The following is a 24,063-nucleotide window of genomic DNA, read 5'->3' on the forward strand; positions in this document are numbered from 1 at the left end:
CCCTAACGACGCGGATTCAGCTCTGCTATCAGGAGAATGAAGGATGCCCGTTATGAAGCCTGCTTCTGAGGCTATGTCGACACACTTATCAAGCTATTTCTCAGTGGGTAGGAAAGGTCAGGACCCTATGTACACGGACACATGACCTGCATCACAAGCCGCGGTCCGGATAGCCCATGCGTTCCGGGGAGCAACTCTAGTGTGGGGCCTAAACCAACAATATCATCACTTCTAAATTTAACGGGGCTGCCTCTCTACGCCTATATGCGTGTTAGATTTTGAAACTTGAGATCATGGCGTCAGCTGTGTTCGGACCGGCCACGTTCTGTGCGGTTACGGGAGGGAGCCGGGGTCTCGGACGGAGCATCGCCGTGCTGCTGGCAGGACGACTGGGGCAAGGCTCCCGCCTGGTACTGACCGCCGACGGTCGCTCCCTCCAGGGTCTACAGGAGACCAAACGGCAAGTGGAAGAGAAGAGCCCGAACCAGCTGGAGGTGAAGTTGGTGACGGGAGACATGGAAGACTCCGCCGCATACCACGAGCACTTCTGTGACATCTTTGCAAACGCCCAGCAAGGTGCCGTGTGGTAGCCTTACATGGGCCCCAGTCATTTATTTTTGCTCAGTGGATGTTTCATTGCTCTTCATCGATTTAGCAATCATCGGCCCAGGTATTAGGATAGCTGTTTGCCGTGACAGCTTGCCAAGCAAAAAGAAAGAGCTGGCTCTGGACACGGGATAGCGGTATATATACATAGCTCATTACAACTTCAACCAAAGGTTCTAATCTAGTTGCCATACATCGATATCCGCTCTTAAAATCGCTTACCGTCAAAGTAATGACGACTATAAACCTGGGAAAAAACAGTTAACGGACTATGGACCGAACTTCGCCGGTATGATACTAACGGTTACATAGTAGTGATGAGTTGCTAACATTGTATGGACGGCTAGACCGCTTGACTGTGACGTCGACTCAGATTTTTAGGAACGTACCATGATTTGGAGGGTGGTAGAAGAAACGTTGTGTTCATTTAAGCTGCAAGCAGAAGTGGTGGGCTGAATCACCTTTCCGCTTAGAGCCTTGACTTCATGATCCCTTACACTACACACAAAATCTACGACAGAGCGACATCAGAGGTGCATTTTACAAGTCTAGATTTCGCCAAATCATTGACTTCTCACTCCAATTTTCCATGATGAGATTCGGATGTTGATTTCCAGCACTAGCAGCCTGATTAATTCTAGCATAAAGTTTTCTCCCTTTTACTTCATGCATATCATGATACATTTTTGAAAACATCCACTCTCATCATAAACAAAATTCCTTCGATGTCGCCGTCGATGTTTCTTAGGTGCTTTCAAGAATGCTTTCATTATCCATAACGCTGCGACCTTGGGCGACGGGACCAAGAAGGCATCGGAACATTCGGACCCGCAGATTCTGACAAAATACTATGCAGCCAACCTGACGTCAGCCATCGCCCTGACGTCCAACTTCATGAAGGTTTCTTAATCTCTTTCTCCAATCATGAATTGAACTAGGAAGTACCACCTCACCCTCCACAACAGTCTTGTTTGTAAAGTTCTTAGTTATGCAAAGAAGATAACGTGACAGAACAGAACGAGATTAATGCTGTGCTAACATCAGGTAGACGAACTTAACCTGAATCAGGCATTAGATGATCAGATGTAGAAATATAATCCACAGTACCGGTGGTGGTGTGGTTAGTCATCCTGATTCTCGAGGGTCGCGAGTTGAAAACACGACCTGTTGTTTCTAGTAGTGGAAAGTGTTTCAGCACCAAGGAGAGGACCGCTTGTCCTCGTTACAGCTGGTGTGAGATTACATTCAGCTTGGCCGATATGGATGATGCGGATTGTATCTTTATCCGTTTACGACTTTAATCAACTGAATCAACGGAAGTGACATGATGGATGAGATGATTTGGGGGAGAACAGCCTTGTCGGACAATGGCGATGACATATTGCACAAACTGGTATAATCACAAATGTTGATTTAGAAATGTAGAGATATTCAGACTTTTTGTTCCTCCCATGTCAGGTATTCCCCAGCGCTGCTGTCAGACGGATCGTCGTAAACATCACTTCTGATTCAGCCATCCACCCCCTACCGAACCACTCCTTGTACTGCAGCGGCAAGGCGGCCAGGAACATGTTCTTCAAGGTTAGGGAATTCGAGTAGCCTTGTGTAACTGTTCGGGATCGCGGGAGATACGCTGCAGGTATAGGTTGGTGGGGCTAAATGTTAGGTCTTTCCCGGTCTACAAGGCAGTCAGAAACATGTTGTTCAAGAGTGGCATGTTCAATGCAGATCGCACAAATAGCCGTTTTATCAGACTTGAATTCATGGCTAACTGTTCAAAATGCATGTATTTCAGTTCTAAACGCTTTCCCGTCAAGTCAGCTTCGTTTGATGAAGCAAAGCGGGAAGGCCCTAGAAACCTTGGGGTTCCGTGGGCGTGTTTTGTATTCCCTCCTATGCCCCTAATACTCCTAAACAATTCTCCCAGCGTTTAGGTGGATGTTTGATTTGCCTTTTCGACTACAACCCCATGAAACTCCCTATGAGCCGTACAAATCGCCCCCAATGTCGAGAACACTCACGCAAGCTGTGGCGAGATGCCGTCTCGGAGAAGCGTGAGTGTTCTCGACATTGGGGGCGATTTGTACAACACCACTCGGCAGAGAGGTAGCCAGGAATGTTTGCCAGAGCATAGGATATGTGGGATTGTGTATCGTTGCGGTGCAGGGTATCTAGACGCGACTTTCACGCGACTACGCACTGTGGCCGAGCGATGTCCGCCATTGGGTACCGCCCATAGTTACAGGGTACGGCCCGAATTTCAGGGTACGGCCCGATTTTTTAACGGGTACGGCCCGAATTTTTAACGGGTACGACCCGAATTTCCGGGTACGGCCCATAGGGATAGGGGTGACTAAGATCATTATAGTTCCTTCTAGTGACGTTTGCCCCTCATGCCGACAGGTGTAACAGACCAAAATGCACCAATGTCCAGACTATCCCCTGGTATAGTTTGTCAAGGGGTAAACCTGGCCTGCTACACGGGTATCAACGTCATTTCTTTATTTCTCTGCTGATTCCGACCTTCCATGACCTTTCTGTTCCTTTTTGTTCCCCCAGGTGATGGCGGAGGAGGACCCGGATGTGCGCGTGCTCAGCTACTCCCCCGGCCCGCTGGACACAGACATGTTACAGGCAGTCCGGACCTGCGGGAACAAAGGAGTGGAGGACCTGTGCGTATGGCTCTTGCGTGGCGTCTGATTTTGACATCCGTTGTTTTATTTCAGCTTCCAGAACGATACTAAGACAGTCATTATGACATTTCACGATAGCTTTCTTTATATTCCCCTTCCAGTGGGAAGGGGGATATACTGTTTTTGCTTGCCTGTTCTTCTTCTTCTTCTTCTTCTTCTTTCTTCTTCTGCCAAAAACCAAGTAGATGTGCGGTGGTAGCTCTACTAATGATATTGCAGAAAGTTATATGTACCTTATGTTACAATGTACGAATGTTATATTTGAGATGTAGGTACCTATAGGAAAGGTGAATACACCTGACAATAAAATATGCTAATGAGGACCTAATTTGCATAATCTATGCATAAACTTGTATTTCCCTTACCGTAAAAGCTGCAGATGTCATATTTGAGATGTAGGTACCTTCAGGAAAGGTGAACACACCTGGCCATGAATTATGCTAATGAGGACCTCATTTGCATAATTTATGCATAAACTTGTATTTCCCTTACCGTAAAAGCTGCGGATGTCATCTTTAAGATGTAGGTACCTTTAGGAAAGGTGAATGCACCTGTACATAATTATGATAATAAGGACCTCATTTGCATAATTTATGCAGAAACTTGTAGTTCCCTTACCGTAAAAGCTATGGATGTCATATTTGAGTTGTAGGTACCTTTAGGAAAGGCGAATACACATGGCCATAAATTATGCTAATGAGGGCCTCGTTTGCATAATTTATGCATATTCCTTACCGTAAAGGCTACGGATGTCATATTTCAGATGTAGGTACCTTTAGGAGAGGTGAACACACCTGTATATAAATTATGCTAATGCAGACCTCATTTGCATAATTTATGCATAAACATGTATTTTCCTTACTGTAAAGACTATGGATGTCATATTTGAGATGTAGGTAACTTTAGGAAAGGTGAACACACCTGACCATAAATTATCCTAATGCCGGCCTCCTTTGCATAATTCATGCAGAAACTTCATAGTACCCTTACAGCCAATGCTAATGATGTCATATGTTTTTATTTTGGTATCGCCATACGTATTGGCATTTGATACGACACAATCATTAATCAACTAGAATGGCAACATTTTCGGGAAAATGCAGGATATTCCCCTCCCATTACCTACACCTCAAATATGACATCCTTAGCATCGGCTGTAAGGGTATTATGAAGTTTCTGCATAAATTATGCAAAGGAGGTCGGCTTCAGCATAATTTATATACAGGTGTGTTCACCTCTCCTAAAGGTACCTACATCTGAAATATGACAATCGTAGCCTTTACGGTGAGGGATATGCATACATTATGGAAACGAGGCCCTCATTAGCATAATTTATGGCCAGGTTTTATGACCCTTCCTAATGGTACCTACATCTCAAATATGACATCCGTAGCTTTCACGGTAAGGGAAATACAAGTTTACGACTAAATTATGCAAATTATGTCCACATTAGCATAATTCATGGCCAGGTGCATTCACCTTTCCTAAAGGTACCTACATGTCAAAGATGACATCCGCAGCTTTTACGGTAAGGGAAATACAAGTTTATGCATAGATTATGCAAATAAGGTACTCATTAGCATAATTTATTGTCAGGTGTAATCACCTTTCCTATAGGTACCTACATCTCAAATATAACTTCCGTACATTGTAACATAAGGTACATATAACTTTCTGCAATACCATTAGTAGAGCTACCACCGCACATCTACTTGGTTTTTGGTAGAAGAAGAAGAAAGAAGAAGAAGAACAGGCAAGCAAAAACAATATATCCCCCTTCCCACTGGAAGGGGAATATAATTACATTTAAAGCAAATAATGACAACACGATTCCCTGAGAAGTTCATTGCATGGTTACCTTAGCTTTATGCAGAGTAATTCAGCTTTTGGAATTATTGAGTAGCTCATTGTCGTGATCTTTTTTACTCCAAACAGGTTTTTCATATATTGATTTGACTTATTGGCACGGCAAGACGGTACGAGCGGACTAGAGCTAGGCAAGGCTGGTTCTCAGGCTAGTTACACCAGTCATTCGTTATATAAACTGCCTGGTTTAATAACGAGTGACGTATTCACACTTCTGACTCTACAGATTAACCTCCATGGAGTCTTCCGGAATGATCCTGACCCCAGACCACTCCGCGGAGCACCTGCTCAAACTGCTGGAGGAGGACAAGTTTCAGTCCGGCGACTTTGTCGATATTTTCAACATGGACTATTCAACTTGAATTGCATTCGTGAATACAACAAAGTACGAAAATGATGTGTTAACTTGATTTATATGAATATCAAAACAGGTTGTAGATTGTCAGTAGTAGTAGAAATGAGTTTTAGAAAAAGAATATCTTATTGGATGTCCAGAAAAGATAAAGATTGTGAAAGTCACTCATAGATAGATATATAACCCTGGCACCCATTCAATTTTCACTCTTATCATTACAGTTTTGAAATCTTAATATTCATCAGTTATAAGATATTCTATAGCGTATTTCCACTGTTTCGTCCGTACTATTGCCACATTGAGAGGAGGTAATATTCTATATTTTGGCCTCCGGAAACACACGACAACATAGTGAGCGTAAAGTATTTTATAAATCCATTACTTTAATTTTTTTCATTCCACAAAATGTTGCTGTTACATCACTTTGGCATTCACTACATAATCTTATGTACATCAAATTTTACACATGTGCCAACAAGTGTAGAATACTATTATTCTATCACTAAATAGAGTTACATATTTATGTACATATCAAATGTCCATATGATAGAATTTGTATTTCTTTAGATATTTACAACTCTTATAGTATTGATTGCACATAATTCTACTAATTTCCACAACAGAAATTTGCATACATTCTAATAGCTCTTCTCATTTCTCTTTAAGTTGTACTGCCTCTTTATTTGGACTCATCCTTATAAGTGATATTGCAAGAGTTCAAAAACAATGATGCAATACCCAAAACTAAATCACTGACAAAATGATGTGGATTATAGAACATAAAGGGAAATTATTCTTGCTGCTACCAAAAAGTAAAAAAAAAAAAACGGAAAAAATGACACAAACTGGTACTTTGACTAGTGCAGAGTGGGGATGTTCACTTGAAGCAAACAGATTGCCAAACAGCTATCATCATTGGTCTGTCAGTTCTCTGAATTATCTCACACATTAGTTAGCTTACTGACCAGACCTGAATGTTCAACTGCCTGGCATTAGTATCAAACATCTTTAGTCATGTTTATCTTCACTCTCTTTTGTCTTAGAACTGCCAACTGTCCAGGCTGGAGGGTGTGTGGGTGGGTGGAGGTAGAAATATAGTCACGGTTTGTTAGCCTTCAAGACACATGTATCTTTCATCTTCAAGTACTAGAAGCTTCATGTTCACTCAAATAAACACTTGTCTGATGTTGAGGTAGACTTAACAACAATATCATTCAGGTTTGGTTATGAATTTTGTCCCCCTGAACCTCCTGAATCTACCAGTGCTACCAATGCTATGGTAACAAAGACATCATCAGTTGAAGGTTATCTGCTGATGACTGTCTGTCTGCTCCCAGGCGGCAGGTTCCAGAGTTCCTCCTCCTCTGGATAAATGGTCCTCTTCCTGGGGGAGTAGATCAGGTTGGAGGCTGCTGTAGGGTGAAGAGAAAGCTAGTGTTAGAAGTAAAATCTCCAAGTGTTTTACCTGCCAAGATGCTGGCATCTGCATTAATCATTGCAAACTAGAAGTGATGGTAACTATAGTACTCTCTAGGTTCCCCTTACTTTTTGGTCTCTTGATAGGAATGGGCTTTCCATTCCGGGGTGGTTCCTCACTCACGTATCCACTAGATGCAGAGTTCCCCTCTCGTTGCTTCTCCACTGCTCGGTTGCAGTAGTCCAACTTTACGTAGGATGGCTTCAAATTCTTCCTGGTGGAACTCGGGACCTCTCTGGCTTTCCCCAAAGGCTTGAGGGTCTTGTCTAGTTTCAAGCAAAGAGAGTGTTGGGAATTGTGAAGGTGGCTGTAGAGAGCTGCCGTGTGTGCATCAAGACTTTCCACTGGAAGGACAGAGGAGAGGGAGAAGGGAAAGTCACACAAAAACCACTGCAAACGATTAAAACCACTGTGATCATTTGAGGAAGGTACAGGAGAAGTGTTCAATTAACTGTAAGAAGCATTTTACAAAAATAATGATAATATATCATTAATATATGATTGAAATGATGTCCCAAACAGCTGCAAAAGTAATGCACTGTCATCAAGAGTGAGCTAGAATTAAGAATAGTTACAGAGAACCTGAAAGGAAAAAGTTGTTAAAAGTTTGTCAAGAGTCAAGATTGGTGAATTAGTTGGAAAACAGATAGGAATGTTTGAAACCCTTCCTGATATGATACTACTCATTGGTGACATTGTAATACATAAAAACACCATCATTGCACGGAAAGAAAAGGGAACAGTAAATCAGACTGCAATTAACTACAGCACCAGTGCAGTACCTCGTGGAATAGGAGGGTAGTATATGTAGCCCTTCTGTCTGTGAGCAGCCTCCCTCTGTGGGTTCCTCCTGGGAGGTGGATGGGGCTGTCTCGGTAGGAGTGGCAGCTCTTTAGGCTGGTCCCACGCCTGGGTAACTCTCCTTCTGGGGCTGTCCTTGGAGCTGCATGACAGGTGAACATTGGTCAACCATCTTCAACATTCAGCTTAAGTAGAATATCGTCAAACAAAGGTAGGCAACAAACCTATCATACACCAAAGAACCTATGGCTTGTACACAGTTCAGCTGAGAGGAAAAGACAGTGTTCATACTCACTGAAAACTTTCTCGGGAACAGAGAAACGGAACATTGCAAAACAAAATCATTACTGACCTGACTTGCCCCACAGGGGGTGTGGACAGTGCACTCTCGGTGTCTGAGATGGAGTCTTCCTCCTCAGAGGAGTCCTCATCAAAGGAGTCACTGCTGTAGGAGTAGTTGTTCTGTGAGGGAGTGTCTCTGGGGCTGGGGGGTGGACTTGGTCTCCTTTCTACGAAACAATCACAACAACAGAGTTGTCCATGGTGCTGAACTGACTTCCAGAGATTGGTTGTAGAGCCATACTTAGTCGATGATGAAAAACGAACTCTGAGATGCCACTGAGGATGGCTTACTGATGTATAGTTTGAGTTTGATCATAACCAGACTATGGAATGCCCGTATGTATGATGTGCAGCTAATTGGTTCTCTGTGCAGCTTGTGCTTGCGGGTCATAAGAATAGAATTGGTGTGTTACCTAAGTGATTCAGAATCAGGAGCAAGCTCTTAATCAATCTGCTCCCTGCTTGTTTTTTTCAAGGCCATTTACAAAATTACAAAATGTGCTGCTTTTATAGAGTTGGCCAGTGGAGTCCTCTCACCTGGCTTTGGACTTGAGCTTGATGATCGATGCCTGCTCCTGTGTCGAGCGGAGGGTTCTCTGTGGCGGGTGTAACTTTTCTCCCTATGGTGGGGAGGGGAGGAATCCCTGTACTGTGGCGACTGCTCCTGTTGTCGTGGAGACAAATGATGCCTACGGTGCGGAGAGCGTTTGTTGTGGCGTGATGAGTGCTCCCTGTGAGTAAACGAGGCCCTGCTTGGCTGAGGTGGCAGCACGATGCCATCGTAAAATTCATCGTAGCTGTCCCTGCTGTCTTGGCCCGTCTGGGTGAAATGTTCCTTTTGGCGTGGGGACTGTTGTGTGTTTGAGTGCTCCCTGTGGTGGTGAGATGAGTTGCTGTGTGAGGGGGGTGAGTGCTCCCTGTGGTGGTGAAATGAGTTGCTGTGTGAGGGGGGTGAGTGCTCCCTGTGGTGGTGAGATGAGTTACGGCGGGAGGGGGGTGAGTGGTCCCTGCTAGCTGCAGACCGTGGAGATGTTTGGGAGGATGCCTCTCCATTGGGGCTCCTGCTGCCTGGGCTGATTTGAGTTTTTAGGTTCTGAAATTTGAAATTGTACAGCACATTGATAGTGATTTTATGTGATTGTCAGTGTACTGACAGGCAACACAGATGGCATTTGACTCTTCCAATACTGAGCAATGGTTGTCTTTCAAAACTCTGTACTTGTGTCAGATCACATGCTTTCATCACAAACTGCACACAACACCCCATGCATATAGATATCAGTACTGAAGCAGAGGAGGAAGTGAAGAGAAGAGAACCTCAAATTACCTCAAAGAAGTCTGTCATGGCCTTCATCTCCTCCTCCACCATCTGCTGCCTCCTTACTTCCCTCTCCTGTGAGAAACAGGAAAGTTGACAAAAATGATCATATCTTACAGCTAATCAGGTAACAGCCTGGAACTAGACTAAATGTACACTGATCTAGAATAGTTTTACACCACTAATCATGGCACATAGGTCACCCCTGTGACAGACATGGTTACAGAGGTGACTGACCTTCAATTGCTTCTGCTGTCTCTCCTGGTCTAACAGCTCCTTGCTCAGCTTCTGCTCTTCTTCCTAGAGGTACACAAAAATGTGGCTTATCATCGACTTTCTGTTAACTAAAGCACTCTGCATTCTCAGGTAAAAGAAGGACATTATGGTTTCAGGTGAGCATTTACCTTTGCCATCCTGGTGACTTCAGCATTGAATTGTAGCAGACGTTGGATGTAGGAAAGTCTTCCTGCAAAGCAAAGCAAATATGACCAAGGATCAGACATTGACAGACCAGGGTTGACAACAACTGTTGAAACAAAATCGCCTCAGGGTTTCAGTAATCTAATTTCTCTTGATAAAGAATCATTCAAAACTCTGTGCAATACTTGTTTTTATATAGCCTACAAATATAAGCCAGAAACAAAATCTTCTGATTAATTGTCTTTCTAAAATCCTGTTGATTACATTTAAACTCTTCAGATAAAGTAGGCATAAAGTGGAATGTAACTATAAACATTAAATGATACATGTTACATACTTTTTAAGTGCTCTATCTGCTCTGGTCCTGTACTGGTGCTAACTTCCCTCAGAATCCTCTCCTCTTCCTGCAGTAGGGCTGAGAAAGGCATCCCTCCATTCTGGTGGCTGTCAGCTTCTTTAACTGTCTCTGGGATCTTCTTATCCAGGTCTTTCTTCCATTCCTGTAGCCTGCTCTTCCTTGGACTCATCACTAGAGCACTTCTGTTCAGGGCAACAGGAAAAGGAGCCGAGCTTGGCCTCAGTCTCCTCCTTCTGTTCTGCAGGTAGTAGCTATCAACCATGTCTTTCACATTCACATTGTCCTGAAACAGAGGGTTAGTCTGAATCCCCTTTACCAGGTTTGGAGACACGGGTCTCTGGACAAAGCTGCACTGAATCCCCGCCGACTTCCGCATGGTTTTCACGTCCATGTTGGCTTGTATCTTTACATTCCTCACCCACTTTGTCTCCCTCTGCGCTGATACGGTCTTGTCCACTCTATCGGAGGTTGTGGGAGTGACGATGTGAACTTTCTTCTTTTCTTTGCTGCTGGTTTTCTGGTCCTGCTCGCTGTCTTCCTCCTGTAGAATAGTCTGCAGGATCTGTAGGGATGGCTCAGTTTCTGGGGTCTCTGTGACTTGCTCTGCACTCTTGCTTTCATGATTCCCAGAGTTGATTTCATCAGACTCCTGCACTGGATGCTTGACCTCCTCCTCCTCATTTTCTCCAATCATTGCACTGTCAGCTTCTGTACTGCCACTGGAAGCATCTACAGGGGATGAAAGTTTATCTGTAGACAGCCTGTATTCTCTCTGGTTGTCTATGTGTTCCTCTAACTCAATTTCTCTATCTACCTTTTCTGTTGTTTCATCATCCCCTGTAGATGTCTTGTCTTCCTCTTTACTCCCATTCGTCTCCATTGTATCTGTCTTTTCTTCCAATTTTTTATCATCTATTTGTACACCGCCGCTGAAGTCTGATGATAAGTCCCAAGTTTGAACAACATTTGGTGTCACGTTTGGACCTTTTGTGGTTTGAGCGTCACTGGCTGAGTCCTTTTCGGATGCAATTTCCTTTTCATCTCTCCCTTTTTTCTTTTGCTCTTTTTTTCTTGTTGGGCTGACAGAGCTGTGATGTTGTGGAGAGGGTGATCGAGAACAAGAGCGATCTGGTAGTGGAAAGGCAGGGCTCTCTGCTTTCTCCTCCTCTTCCTCAGCATCACCTTGAACATTCTTCCTAGATGAACAGCCCTCATTAGCCTCTTCAGCAGTTTCCTCACCTTTTGGGGCTATTTCAAGAGGATTCACTTTTTTGTCGCCATCAGCAATGTCCAATTTCTCCTCATCATTGCAATCACTTTTATTCTCTTCACCAGAGGAACAGCAATCTTCATCATCGTACATTGTCCTCTCTTTGTTTGAGGCTGTTTCAAGAAGTTTTTCTGTTTCGTTATCAACAGGGTGAGAAGCTTCCACTTTCTCTTCTATAGCATCACTTTGCTCCTCCACACTAGGACAATAATTGCCAGTGCCATCTGTTGCCTTTTCATCTTTTAAACCACTTTTGAGAGGTTTCACTGTTTTGTCGTCTTCATTAGGCTGAACAGTCTGCTCTTCAGAAACATCAGATCCCATATGTTTTGCCTCTGTTGTGTGTTTAGAATCTTCTTCACATTTGTCAATTTCCATCTCAATATTGTCATCAGTCCTACAATCCTTTTCCTGTTCTTCTAGTTCCCTTTCCTCTTCTGACAAAGCTGCTAGTATGGCAGTTTCAGCAAGTTCCTTAGCTTGTTGTTTCACTGCCTCTTCCCTTTCAGACTCCCTCCTTTGCTTTTCCTCCCTTTGCTTCTGCTCTTCCCTTCGCTCCTGTTCCTCTTCTTCCTTTTGTTTCTTCTCTTCTCCTTGTATATTTTCCTTTTCCTTCTGTCCCCTCTTGATGGAGCCAGCTCTCCTGACAGCACCGGTGACTGTCCTGGCTGCCTGGTTCTTCACTTTTGCAGACTCTGCTGTTCCCCTGGACCTCAGGTAGTTGGCCAGCTCTCTGTGCCCATTTTGTTCAGCAAGCTCTCTTGCTGTCATGCTGTTGCCCTAAGGTGGAGAAAAGTTTTACTTGAGAATTTCTGTTGTTTTAATGGTTCCTTGTATTTATTAGTCTGTCAGAAGATTCATCATCTTGGTCAGAAGATAAATCTACAAAAATGACGTCACGAGGCTCTTGGATATGCCAAAATTGCTCTTTAAGGTACTCTAGTCTCTGATGTTCCCTACATGTCAGTGCTGACAAAACAGACTAAACAGTATGTTTTCTCAGAATCATCTGGTGGTGAGCTTCATGCCTGAAAAAAAGGGGGGGGGGCATATGCTGTTGTTGATTTCTGTTCTATGCAATATCCTTCAGGCATGGAAACTGCACTCCTCTTCTCTTACAACGGTGGCATCACCAATCCACCAGGACACCAAGTAGATATGGGGTGCTTACATAACAAATCTATTTCATTTAGATATTTACTCAAATCTGCACTTAAAGCTTTCTGTTTCCTTTTATTCTTAACTTTCTTTGCAAATGAATGCAATGAATGTTTCACCTGTCCATCCCGGACCAGCAGGTTCCTCCTGCCACCGGCGTCTATGATCAGACGGCACATCTCCAGGTTGTTTTTCTCTGCAGCCTCATGCAGAGCGGATCTGCCGAACTTTGTCACAGCATTCACATCACAGTCAGCTGCCAGTAGCTGCTTTACCATGTCTGGAAAAGTGGGGGGAAAGATAAGTCTTTGGTTCTGTAGCATTTCACAAGACTGAAGGATAACAGAATGTACATCCTTGTAATGGTTAGGATTACATCATTGTAATGTGTGTAGTCTTGTTGACTCGGGATGAGAGAGAAGAATGGTAAAGTTCATGACATCAATAAATCTTAAGAGTCATGAATCTTTGTCTGCCACGTCATCCTGTACATTATTTCCAGAATGCTACATTTCAAGACATACTAATGAAGCAGCTATTGAACAAGCGTTCTTTAATTCCTTCATAAAGGCAATGTGTACAGCAGCAGCAGGAAATTTCTGATGTTGAAAAATAAAAGGTTAATGACAAATTGATCTTCCTTTGTCTTTCATTTAGGTGTCTTATTGCTCCAACCCTTTCCTTTCAATTATCTTACGTAATGAAGTTCCTTGTATATCCCTTTGCCTCACCTGTATGTCCTCCTTTGACAGCCTCCAGGAGCGCTGTGTCGCCGTTCTGTGTGGGGATGTCTAATGCCCCATGATGCTCCATGAGGATGGGCACCATGGAGGTCTGGCCCTTCGCTGCGGCACAGTAGGCAGGACTGACAAAGGGCACAGAAAAAGTTGAAAATACATGGCACAATTAGTTAAGCCTCTGACAACTGATATCAAAGAAGGATGTCAAAGCCTGTCAGGGTCCGTAAGCATATGCAAGTAGCATCTGAGCTGCCTGGGTCTTCTTCAACCAAGGTAAGACTTCCACCATGCAGACAGACAGACAGAGCACCCCAGACTTAGTGAGTCATAAAGTCTACCATTCACAGTTGAAAACATTTTTTCACACTGATTTCAATTCATTTGGTTCTATTTTGCTGTTGGAATTACAAAGCACCCGAAGAAAAGATATCAAGCTAAAAGAAACAATGGGTTTAATGGCCACTTTACCTTGGATGAATAATCAACCTTTTAGAGCAAAAAATGCCTAAATGAGTACTCCATCACAGAAAAAATTACCTTTTTCGTGTGAAGACTGCCATAAAGACAGAACGCAGCCTCCTCCAGGTGGACTCCATCGCGATATTTGAGTTTTAACCTCAGACGTTACCACCGGAAACAATACTAGGCATACTTTAATTTGACTGTCTAGATCTAGACTGTGTCAAGTATGCTTTAACACAGTCTCCTTATAAGACAAAAGGTATCCCATGACAATAACCTCAAACAAAAGTTTGTCCTTTAAAGGGCAACTTTCTCTTGTCAAACATACTGTTTATCTTATTCATTGTGAATTCCGGACAAAGGAATGTGATACCACTGCTATTGTTTGAATATTGAAGTTGATTCCTCAGGGGGAAAAGTGTGAAAGCTGTCTGCATATCTCTGTCGGTCCTTTTGTAGTCAGGTATTTTTGTGCTGTTCCAGGTAAGTAACAGTGCTTTGTTTTACTCTTTAAGTCTGTCTCTTACAACTGTAACATCCTAACATGGCATGCAAAAAGATAGGATGGTAATAAATGTATCTAGAAAACCATTAGTCTACTACTCCCTAAGGTACATTTGTATTAAAAATTTCATTAGGCAAAAATAGCCATGATGAATTCTGTGCTTAGGGAAATCAAACCTGTGTGTTGTTGATAGGAAACTTCTCTAAGCAGATATGTGGCACTTTGGCGCAGTATTCCAGGTTGTAAAATTTTTCATTAACCCCCTTACTACTCACTTAACCACCTGCAAATGCTGTGCAAAATTGAGCCAAAACACCCATTATCTGCTCAGAGGTCAGACTCATCCCACAAAGCTGACATCTTACCTCCTCCCCTTGGTGTCCTGGTGGTTTGGTGATGCGCCCTTATCTAGGAGAAGAGATGTACATTTTCCATGCCCAAACGATATTGCGTAGAACAGCGGCGTGCACTGGTTCTTGTCCAGACTGTCCACTGGACAGCCACACCGGGAGATCAGCACATCGCAGCACTGGAGATGGCCCCGGCTGGCTGCACAGTGGAGCGCCGTCAGACCGTCCTTGTCAGAAGACTTGGGGTCAGCCCTAGCCTTGAACAACGTCAGACAGGCTTCGGCACTGCCTGGATCGATAGAAAATAACATTTTTTTCAGACAGTCAAATGAGTAGAAAAGTGGTGTTTATTTTACCCATATGTGCCTATTTTACACTTATTTTAGCCTGGAGACAACTGTTGTTGCTTCTGTTCCTGTTTGTTTGGCCGCTCTGTTGTCAATAAAGGGATGCAGTCCTCAGCTAAAATACATTGCAACCGTATGTACTCTCAACACAGGTAACGGAAGGGATGAACATATTTCTCCTTTTAAAGCAAATATGTATGAGGGGACATTAACCTAAAATATCTTTATTTATAGTGCTTTTAAAAGTATGTTATGAATATAGTCTATTTTATAGCAAGGAGGGATAGAATTCACGCAGTTTGTCTGTCTTATGAGTAACTAAGCATACTTGTCGGGTATTACGTGATAAGTTGCTACAATCTGCACCAAACAGAAATATTGATAAACTGCTAATTGATACTATAAACAAATGAGCAATGAGACTATAACAACGAAGACTTGACCAAGAGCTGTGTTCCTGTACCTGCACTTGCAGCCCATAGCAAAGGTGTTCTTCTGCTGCCGTCCACACAGTTAACATCCGCCCTGCTCTGTACCAGCTTGGAGAGGCAGTGCATGCCGATACCAGGTACCTCGTACTCCGTCCCACACATCTGAGCTGCGTAGTGCAGCGGGAAGGCTCCGTGGACGTCAGCAGTCTCCGCAGTTGCATTGTGTTGAACCAGCAGCTCAATGCACTTTGGATGCCCACAAACTGAATTGGCACAAACAGTTTAAATCGTCAGTGGACAGACTGTGAAAAAATCATTTGGTAAAAGAATACAGAAAAGGTGTTTGGATGACCATAGATCAGGAATATGGCAAGAAGTGGTGCATACCTGTTGCCCAATGGACAGGGGTGTGTTTCTCATTGTCCTCAATGTTGACATTCACATCCGGAGACTGCATCAGTCTCTCCAGAACCACCGTGTTCCCTGCCATCGCTGCAAAATGCAGCGCTGCGTACCCATTACCATCTTGTACATTGACTAGTCTGGGGTTTGCAGCAAGCAGGACAGAAGTGCAGTCAGCATGGGTGTTCTCTACAGTGTAGTGGAGCGGGGTTTTGCCAAAGGAGTCTTTCTCTTGCACGCTGGAAGGCTGTGGGAGAAAAAATCCATTACTGTTGTCCTGGGGTCTCATTTGTACTCCATTTACAACAGAATTGAAAACCCAACTGTCAGACATTCAAAGTATAATACAAAATGTATTTCATAAAACAATTATCCAAAGTTTACTCCATTAATATTTTCAAATGCTTCACCCATGAACCATCCTTTCTGGTCTGTCTTTAGATTTTGTGGTAATTCATCCATGTGGCTCCAAACCTACCTGTTTCTGTAAGATGGCTTGTACTGCCTTGGTGTTTCCCTCTAGGCAAGCCTGCATGAGCAGGGTCATGCCATCGATCCTCTCTGGTTCAGACATCGTGTTACTGTGGTCTCTTCAGGTCAGTCAAGTTTGGCACTTTCCAGCGATGCCTTTGGGCATGGCAAAGTGTCTGAAGAAACTGTAATACAAAAATATCTGACTCAGCTTCTAGTCTTCTATTGAAATGCACAGACTTTGATCTAGCTGAGCTGATACAGATGGCTGAGGCATTATTCCTCAGTAAATGACAGGCTTCTTTGCTATACCATGTTGCCCTCCAATTTTATTTCTGGAACTACCTTATAATATGGTAATGACAGTCACGGCAGTAACTGCAGTTCAGTATCATCATCATCCCCCCTGTAGTTAGTTCAGTCCTTGTAATCATCTTACCTTTTCACACCACACACTTTAATTGACTCATACCAGATAATTTACCCTCAGACAACCCAGATAATTGGCTTGGTCCCAATTGGTACTGTCTCCCCAGGGGTGACATAAATTGACCAATAAATCAATTGGGAGGTTCCAGATAATTGATTTCCAAACAGATGTTGGTTGGGGGAGGGGATCTGTCATGTTTACCTACTGTACTCTTTCCCCTGAGGTTTGTGTGCATAGAAAGCAAGGCTAGCACTGTCACTGATTCACCCAAAGAAGATCTCCTCTTCACAAACCATTCTAATTTTTTCTTCATCAAAAAGATAGAGTCTCAGTGTATATAAGTAAAGAGGAAAGATTGTTATGTGGGGACCAAGCTAACAACAAGTATGGTACAAAATTCTGTTTGCTTTCTTATCACAATCTGCTGAAATAACAAAATTGCAGCAAATGAGAACAATATTTCCCATGTTGTTCCATTTCTTTTAGTTGCAGCAGCATGCAGATTAAGATTGAGAATGCAAATTGAAGGGTTGATATCAGGCGAACACTTATTTGGCCTGTTTTCTTTGCATTGCCACCCTTAGCAAACACCAGGTACTTGACAACATGGTTATGGGGCCACAAAAAATACAGCACAACACCCTCCTTTCCCTTTTCATTCTTACTTATTTCTGTGTCACCCCCTTGAAACTGTTGGATTTTTCGGTGCCTCAAGTCACGAAAAAAATCTGAGCTTTATTTCTGTACATGAATTCACCCAAGTTATTCTTAAACTGTATGTGGTAACTCTAAAAGTCAAAACACATCTGCCTGAAAAAAAATGACCGCAAAATAGGTGTCCTTGGGGGCACAGCAACAACAGATTACATGCCAGACACCGTGAAGCATTTACAGCACCATAAAAGGTAAATGGCTGATTAACTAAAACTATCAGAAATAATCTTTAAAAATCTCTGCTAGTTTGTCTTGATACAAAATGACAGGAGCCTACTTTCTGAAGAAAAGTAAAAAAAAATCATATCCTTAAGAGGCACATCATACACACATCATATGCGAGGATGAATCCTATGTACCCTGGGTTGCACAGATACCTCTAGCTCTCCTATACAAACAGCTGGGCTGCTTTAATCCCCTCTGTGTGATTCAGGACTGCATTTGTTTTAGGAGCGCCGGTTCAACCTGTCTAATCTGACCCCTGTCAGAATGGCTGAAGCATTAAACAAGAGCTCTCTGGTGGTCCAGAAGGGCACTTAAATCCTGTTCACCTCCGGGCTTCTCTGTGACTTTCAGGATATGTTTGACTATATGTTTACTAAGATTACTCCTCCGTTATCTCAATGTTCAACATGTTTCTGTAGTATGGATATGTCAAATAGGTTAGTGGTATTTATGCTATCATATACCATAAAGTATAGTATCTAGTCATAAATGTGCAGTTGTCAACAATCTGAAGAAAATATACATATTTTCTAAAATACAAATCACATACAAACAGCTAAGTCCACACTAGACGGCAAAATATTAGCTTGCTTGGCTACTAAGACCAATAATGTGATACACACAATAAAAGAAAATATATGCTTTAGGGCAAGTACACATTTACTGTATGAATAGAACCAAAAGCACGATTCTTTGACAATGATCCTTGAAATACAGTAGGCCTAGGATTGCTGCTAACTATCACTCCATTAAGCTTACCTGTGTGAACAGATCTTCAGATGTCCATAGGGAATTTCAGGGATAACTACAGGTTCAACAGTGTCACAGCATGTGGTTGCTTAACAGGATCTCAACCGCACAGCGCACACTCTGTTACGGTCTGTAAACAGTTGCCTGGCGACAATAGTCCCACGGGGCTGGACACGAGTAATTGGTGTGGAGAAAATTTGAAAAACCCCACGGACAAAAGATTTGAGCTGAAGCAAGTCGTGAAACAGACACGCTATGCTTCAAATACATGACTTGTGAGGCAGACTGGTTGAGTGATTTATGTGATCTGCTTTGCTGCAACAGCCAGTAATCTATGTTAGCAGCGTGTAATTGTAAATCTTATTTGTCATGTTTGTACCTGCTGATAATACCTTCGTAACCAAGAAACAGGCACAAGGAGCTGTCAAAGGAAAAGGGCAAGGTAATAATTCACAGGAGGTCACTCTGAGTTAAACACACTCCAATGGTTCAACTTGCAGCAGTCATATTTTATTTCCTTGTGGAACAAGAACTATTTGCTGCTATAGTGATATCTAACCCTTTCTTTATGTTTGATTTGCAAAATATCAGCTATTTTCTGAGGGAAAAATATTTTCACAACAAGAGAACGGAAATCTTTTCTAGTGGAGTCCAAAGAAGGATTTGGCAATGAATAAAATGCTTACAATAGAGAATGTAAAGGGACATTGACAGCAATGACAAATAGCACATCACTTTGATAGATTTGTATGATTGTCCTCCATTTCATAGTAGGTCATTCTTGTGACTAAGAATATAAAGGTATTAAGCAAGACCTTCGATTGGCATTTCCTACTTTGTTAATCTGTTTTTCTTCTGGTATGTTTGAATAGAAATGACCTATGTAACGTTATATCAAGAACAATTGTCACAGACCACTAGATATCCTGGGAAATGCATGACATTGCAGCATACTATACTTTTCGGCACTGGACTGTAAGTTAATTTGAAATTGGTACAAAATCAGAAAATGCATCTAAGCCATTATGAAAAGAATATAATGAATGTAACTCTTTGGGGATATTTTCATCTAAGTCACAGAAAAGAAACTATTGCCATAAATTGAGACCTTTTTTGGTGTCATTCACACATGAGCAAAAAGCTGACTTGTAGACCTTAGAATGTTATTATCGTTCTTCACTGGTTTTATTCAATAAAGCTTTCTTGGTAGAAATGTGTGCCATTCCACACATTCTTCCATGCGACGCTATATGCACAAACTGTACATAACAGGGTCTTTAGAAGTCCACAGCTCTGTCCCTTTCCCAAGGTTATCTTGTTTTGTTCAAACTAGCTATAGCTGATTCAGCTGTGACTTGACCAATTTCGGCACAAAAATCATTTGAGAATAGAGTAACCCATATTTTTGGTAAAGCTATACTGTTTGAAAAATTAAAGGTCAAAAGAATAATATTTGCTATGCATGAGGACATCTATTTTTCTTATGACCAAACCATACTTGATTCCTATAGTTTGACTACGAACATATCATACACTGTAGTTCTCTTGTATCATTTCATATAAGCAAGTCTAAGCCATATGACACCCATACTTCTCCTCTGATAAAATTCCTTCATTTACCATTAATGGTAATGTTAAGTTACCAGTTAGCCTCAACAACTGAACAAGTTAATTACAACACCCACCTTCTAAAACCACCTGCTGTATCGCACCTGTTTCAGGAGAACTGCTTCCTCTCTTCAGTTGACAAGTATTTCCTCAGTGGAGAGTGGCAATTGAAACCACAACATTCACTTCAGACCACTATGTTTTATAACATGGGTCATACCATGTCATCTACAGGGTGGACATGATAGTGACAAGTATGACTATATGTTAGACTGAAGACTAACTTGAAAACAGAGCAAGAAAGACTAGATGAGTTATTTGGCCATTTCTTGGCAAATGAGTAATTTTTGTTCTATTGTTGTCCTTTATTTGCTGTCAAATTTGCTGTGTTTTTCTGTTTTTCTTCCCAACCTCTTTTCTGCCCTGGTTTTCCAATATTTGCACTAGTGCGTTAATACTAACCTGTACCAACACCATTCCTCATACATTAGACAACCCAAATATTGACAAACAACACATCCAAACAAAAGATCCAGTAAATGCCAAGTCACACTGAAGAAGTAGACCATGATGAATTGGCAGAAATATAGTAAGCTATTTTTGAAAACAATTAAGCTTGCTTTTTATTTAAAAATCATTCTTTGTTGTATCAAGCTTTATTCCCCTGTAATGGTAATGTTACATGTATTTTGTCTGTTCAGAAATTCAGGCATTAGTTACGCAGAACAAATGTTTAAATAGAGATCATCCTGACATTTTTTCCTCTGACTTTTGAATTGAAGTCTGTTTACCAACAAGCCCTGTGGAATTTTTGTGGTAAGATTATGCTCTGCAGGAAATCCGCAAACCCAATTTGGGGGTCAATGGTGGATTAGGCTCTCTGGGCCTCTCTTGTGGCCATCCAACCAAACATGATCTCAAGTTACCAGGACCAACAATACCAGGGTGTATTCTGGATAGGCTGATTCATTCTAGTACAACAGGCAACAAGACCAGAGGGTATTAGGGGATGAATAGTAACCAGTCAATGAGTTTTCTTATCAATGGGGTTACATCATGTAACATGTATGATACAATCAACTGTTGATCTGGTTGCCAACCTGGATAAAGTGTGCAGGAAGAGGCCTGACTGTCATCCCATTATCCCAACCTAGCTTGAGGGGCTCTTCAGAAGTGGCGATGTGTAAATCTCAATTAGAGGAATTCAAATGGGGTTAACTTCTCATTTTACATCAGAGAAATTTAAAAGGAGAAGTCCATTGATGATTTTTTTAAAAATCAATAAAACCCTACATTTTGGCCAAGTCATATTTCCTGGTCCTTCCTTTGCCAGAAGTCTCTGCTTGCAAGACAGAAGGGACTAATAGTAATAGGGATGGATTCCTGGCTAGCGAAGACAAGTGAAAAGAGGACCCAGGTGCACAAGGGAGATCCAATTAGTAAGTACAGGAAGTAAGAGAAGATAAATATACATCCTTACAAACCATAAGCAGCTATTCTGATTCTGCCTTAACAATGGCACAATAAGACGCATGGCACAATTCGATTATATGGATGACATCCTCTGTGAAAAAAAAGTTCCCTTCATTATGAAATCTACGTGGTCAGGAAGGATAAAAAAATTCATCACACAGATTATGGTGTACCGAAATATAGGTTCTTCATTTTTGTTCTTTCAAAACTTTCGCTTTGACTTTGGAATTGACTTTGGCATTCTACGACATCATCTGTTTTCCAAAATATTTCTTTGCAGTTTACAACATGTATTTTCTCATTTTGCAGCTGCTTTTTACGTTTTACTGTTTGGTCAAAAACTTTTTTTGTTTGGAATCGGAAGAAAATTGATGCGTGGGCGGATGTCATCCATGTAATTAAATCAACATGGCCTAATGGAGGAATCAGAATGTAGAATTGGAATCATCTGGAGTTTGGTACATGGTACTGATGGCACTGATCACCTTCGCCAACAACGTTATGTTTTGCTGAGTGTGTGTGTGTGTGTGTGTGTGTGTGTGTGTGTGTGTCTGTGTATGAACACGATAACCCAAGAATGTCTGGGTGGATTGTCTTGATATTTGGCATGGTCTTTATGAAACTCTGGAAGACCTTACACCTGTCAGTTGACACACAGGACAAATATTCCCCTGCTGGCAGGGCCTGTCCCCGGGGGCCCTACAGCTAGTGGTCAAAACACAAGGGGATAGCTAGAACCTGTATACAACTTGTTTTTGGTATATGGATAGCATGAATGATGCTTGATATAGTGAAATGGTTATTATTATCAGAATCTAATGTGTATAATCAATGGAGAGTTTTCTTTTGCATTCCATGATAGCACTATCAAAAAATGTAACATATGTAACTGGGAAATAGAAGGGCATTGATAGATAAAATGTACTAGTATGCAAATGAAGACCCAATTTGCATAATTAATGAGAAAATTCTGTAATTCCATATTGGTAAATACCTGGAATTTCATACTTACGGCATTTGGAAGTTATGCGAAGGTGAACGTGGTGAACAACCGCTACCTAGCGTGGCCACTCTTTTATAAGACGTCCAACTGTCCAAGTTTCTCATAATTTGGACACTTTGAAGACAAACAATAAAGCGAAAGATAACGTTATAACCGTTACAACACTTAACAAGAGTCCGTAGGACACAATTCTCCGTGAAGTATTTATAGTATGTACAAGTATTGACCCACACAAATTGCATCTCTGCACAGTCCAAGTAGTGTTTTAGAGAAAGTAAAGAAAAAGTGTTTGTTTATCTTTTTCTTTCAATACAGGAGTGGTCAACCTGCTGAAAAGTACGTTTTTACAGCATGGCACAGATGGGATCTAGAAATTCCGGGAAAAGTCACAAAGTTAGATCTAGATGGCCCCTTTTCAATTATCAACGCACCATTCAGCCTTACAACTAAGATGTATAAGAAATCACAAATATGCAGTAAATCCTCTTTCCACAATTTATTGCAGGCCGGCCTGATCTATAGCTATCAATCTATTTGCAATAAAAAAGGCTAATTTATATTATCGTAACATTTCACGAAGGTCAAAGGTCACCGGATCTAACCACCCGGAAGTGACACTGGCGCGCGCACTTTTCTGAGAGATATTTCTCAACAATCTTTCATCCCCTGTGTAAACTTTTTACATTGTCACAGCCTCCGTATTATAAACTACAAGTGTGGTAAGTTTGAAGGTCCAGAGATTTGCCATTTTCACACTGTGCGTAAAAGTGCATCGTCCGTCCCGTGCGCACATACTGTATGCGAGTTGCGAGTGGACACGGCATACTTAATACACAGACTGGAGGTCACTCTGCACATGTTCGCAGCGAAAACTCACAATTCCCGTTGCCGCATTGGTATGTAACTTGGTATATCGTTTGCTAGGTTGCGTGTGGTGATGCACGTTGTCTATTTTTCAATGTAACAGTGACTATACGATCACAGCAAGTAAGGAAGATTTATACCCCGTATCTGCCTGAAGTATTCCAGTCATGCATAACGGATTATAACGTGGTCCCTATGGCAGGGCAGTGGGACATAGCATTAATTATAGGGGTGCAATTACGATATTGGATTGACGTTTAAAGTAGTTATGGTGTAACAAAGCTATTGTGCATCACCACGCCGAACCAGGCAAACGATATGCCAAGTTACACACCGATGCGACAACGGGATCGTGAGTTATAGCTGCGAACGCGCAAGCAAAAGCATTTCCAATACTCCCAGAAGGAGGTCATCCTCCTTCCCGGAGTAAAAACGTTAGCACATGTGTCCTCGTCCGCCTAACAATAACGTTTAATACCTGTGTCGGGTAGTGCAGTGCCCCAAACACGTTGTGTTGTTGTTGTCAGCTGTTGACCTCTAAGATTGCACTTCCGGGTTACAGCTGCCTCGTCGCCTTTTTCCGGCGGAATCTGCACTCAGCTTGCCCTGACTTGCCCCCAAGAA

General features: G+C 42.1%; 2 protein-coding genes across 8 annotated transcripts; one reads left to right on the top strand and one right to left on the bottom strand.

The window, feature by feature from the left end:
- The first annotated feature begins 29 nt into the window (after positions 1-29).
- LOC136433075 (sepiapterin reductase-like) lies at positions 30-6,185 on the top strand. The gene is made up of 5 exons (XM_066424884.1): positions 30-576; positions 1,355-1,506; positions 2,065-2,187; positions 3,166-3,278; positions 5,392-6,185. Exons 1-5 carry the CDS (start codon positions 294-296, stop codon positions 5,525-5,527), a joined length of 807 nt encoding a protein of 268 aa, XP_066280981.1. The 5' UTR covers positions 30-293; the 3' UTR covers positions 5,528-6,185.
- Positions 5,884-24,028, bottom strand: LOC136433069 (uncharacterized). Of its 7 annotated transcripts, none has more exons than XM_066424866.1 (16): positions 23,918-24,028; positions 16,380-16,548; positions 15,887-16,148; positions 15,532-15,762; positions 14,737-15,010; positions 13,396-13,529; positions 12,784-12,944; positions 10,216-12,286; positions 9,863-9,924; positions 9,696-9,758; positions 9,468-9,533; positions 8,678-9,233; positions 8,151-8,307; positions 7,780-7,940; positions 7,066-7,341; positions 5,884-6,932 (listed from the first exon to the last, which is right to left on the bottom strand). In XM_066424866.1, exons 2-16 carry the CDS (start codon positions 16,473-16,475, stop codon positions 6,826-6,828), a joined length of 4,677 nt encoding a protein of 1,558 aa, XP_066280963.1. In that variant the 5' UTR covers positions 16,476-16,548; positions 23,918-24,028; the 3' UTR covers positions 5,884-6,825. The 7 variants fall into 7 exon arrangements, with proteins under 7 accessions (XP_066280963.1, XP_066280961.1, XP_066280962.1 ...); XM_066424864.1 differs by having other exon boundaries at positions 16,380-16,557; positions 23,918-23,999; XM_066424865.1 differs by lacking the exon at positions 23,918-24,028 and adding an exon at positions 20,177-20,721.
- Between the last annotated feature and the right edge of the window lie 35 nt (positions 24,029-24,063).

Source organism: Branchiostoma lanceolatum, chromosome 4 (genome assembly GCF_035083965.1).
Source record: "Branchiostoma lanceolatum isolate klBraLanc5 chromosome 4, klBraLanc5.hap2, whole genome shotgun sequence".
Taxonomy (NCBI): domain Eukaryota; kingdom Metazoa; phylum Chordata; class Leptocardii; order Amphioxiformes; family Branchiostomatidae; genus Branchiostoma; species Branchiostoma lanceolatum.

Coding starts and splice junctions, on each gene's coding strand:
- LOC136433075 (XM_066424884.1), top strand. CDS start 294: ATGGCGTCAGCTGTGTTCGGACCGGCCACGTTCTGTGCGGTTACGGGA. Junction 1,507..2,064: donor TGACGTCCAACTTCATGAAG/GTTTCTTAATCT, acceptor CTCCCATGTCAG/GTATTCCCCAGCGCTGCTGT. Junction 3,279..5,391: donor AACAAAGGAGTGGAGGACCT/GTGCGTATGGCT, acceptor CTGACTCTACAG/ATTAACCTCCATGGAGTCTT.
- LOC136433069 (XM_066424866.1), bottom strand. CDS start 16,475: ATGTCTGAACCAGAGAGGATCGATGGCATGACCCTGCTCATGCAGGCT. Junction 9,534..9,695: donor GACAGCAGAAGCAATTGAAG/GTCAGTCACCTC, acceptor TGTTTCTCACAG/GAGAGGGAAGTAAGGAGGCA. Junction 9,234..9,467: donor CCATGACAGACTTCTTTGAG/GTAATTTGAGGT, acceptor TTCAAATTTCAG/AACCTAAAAACTCAAATCAG.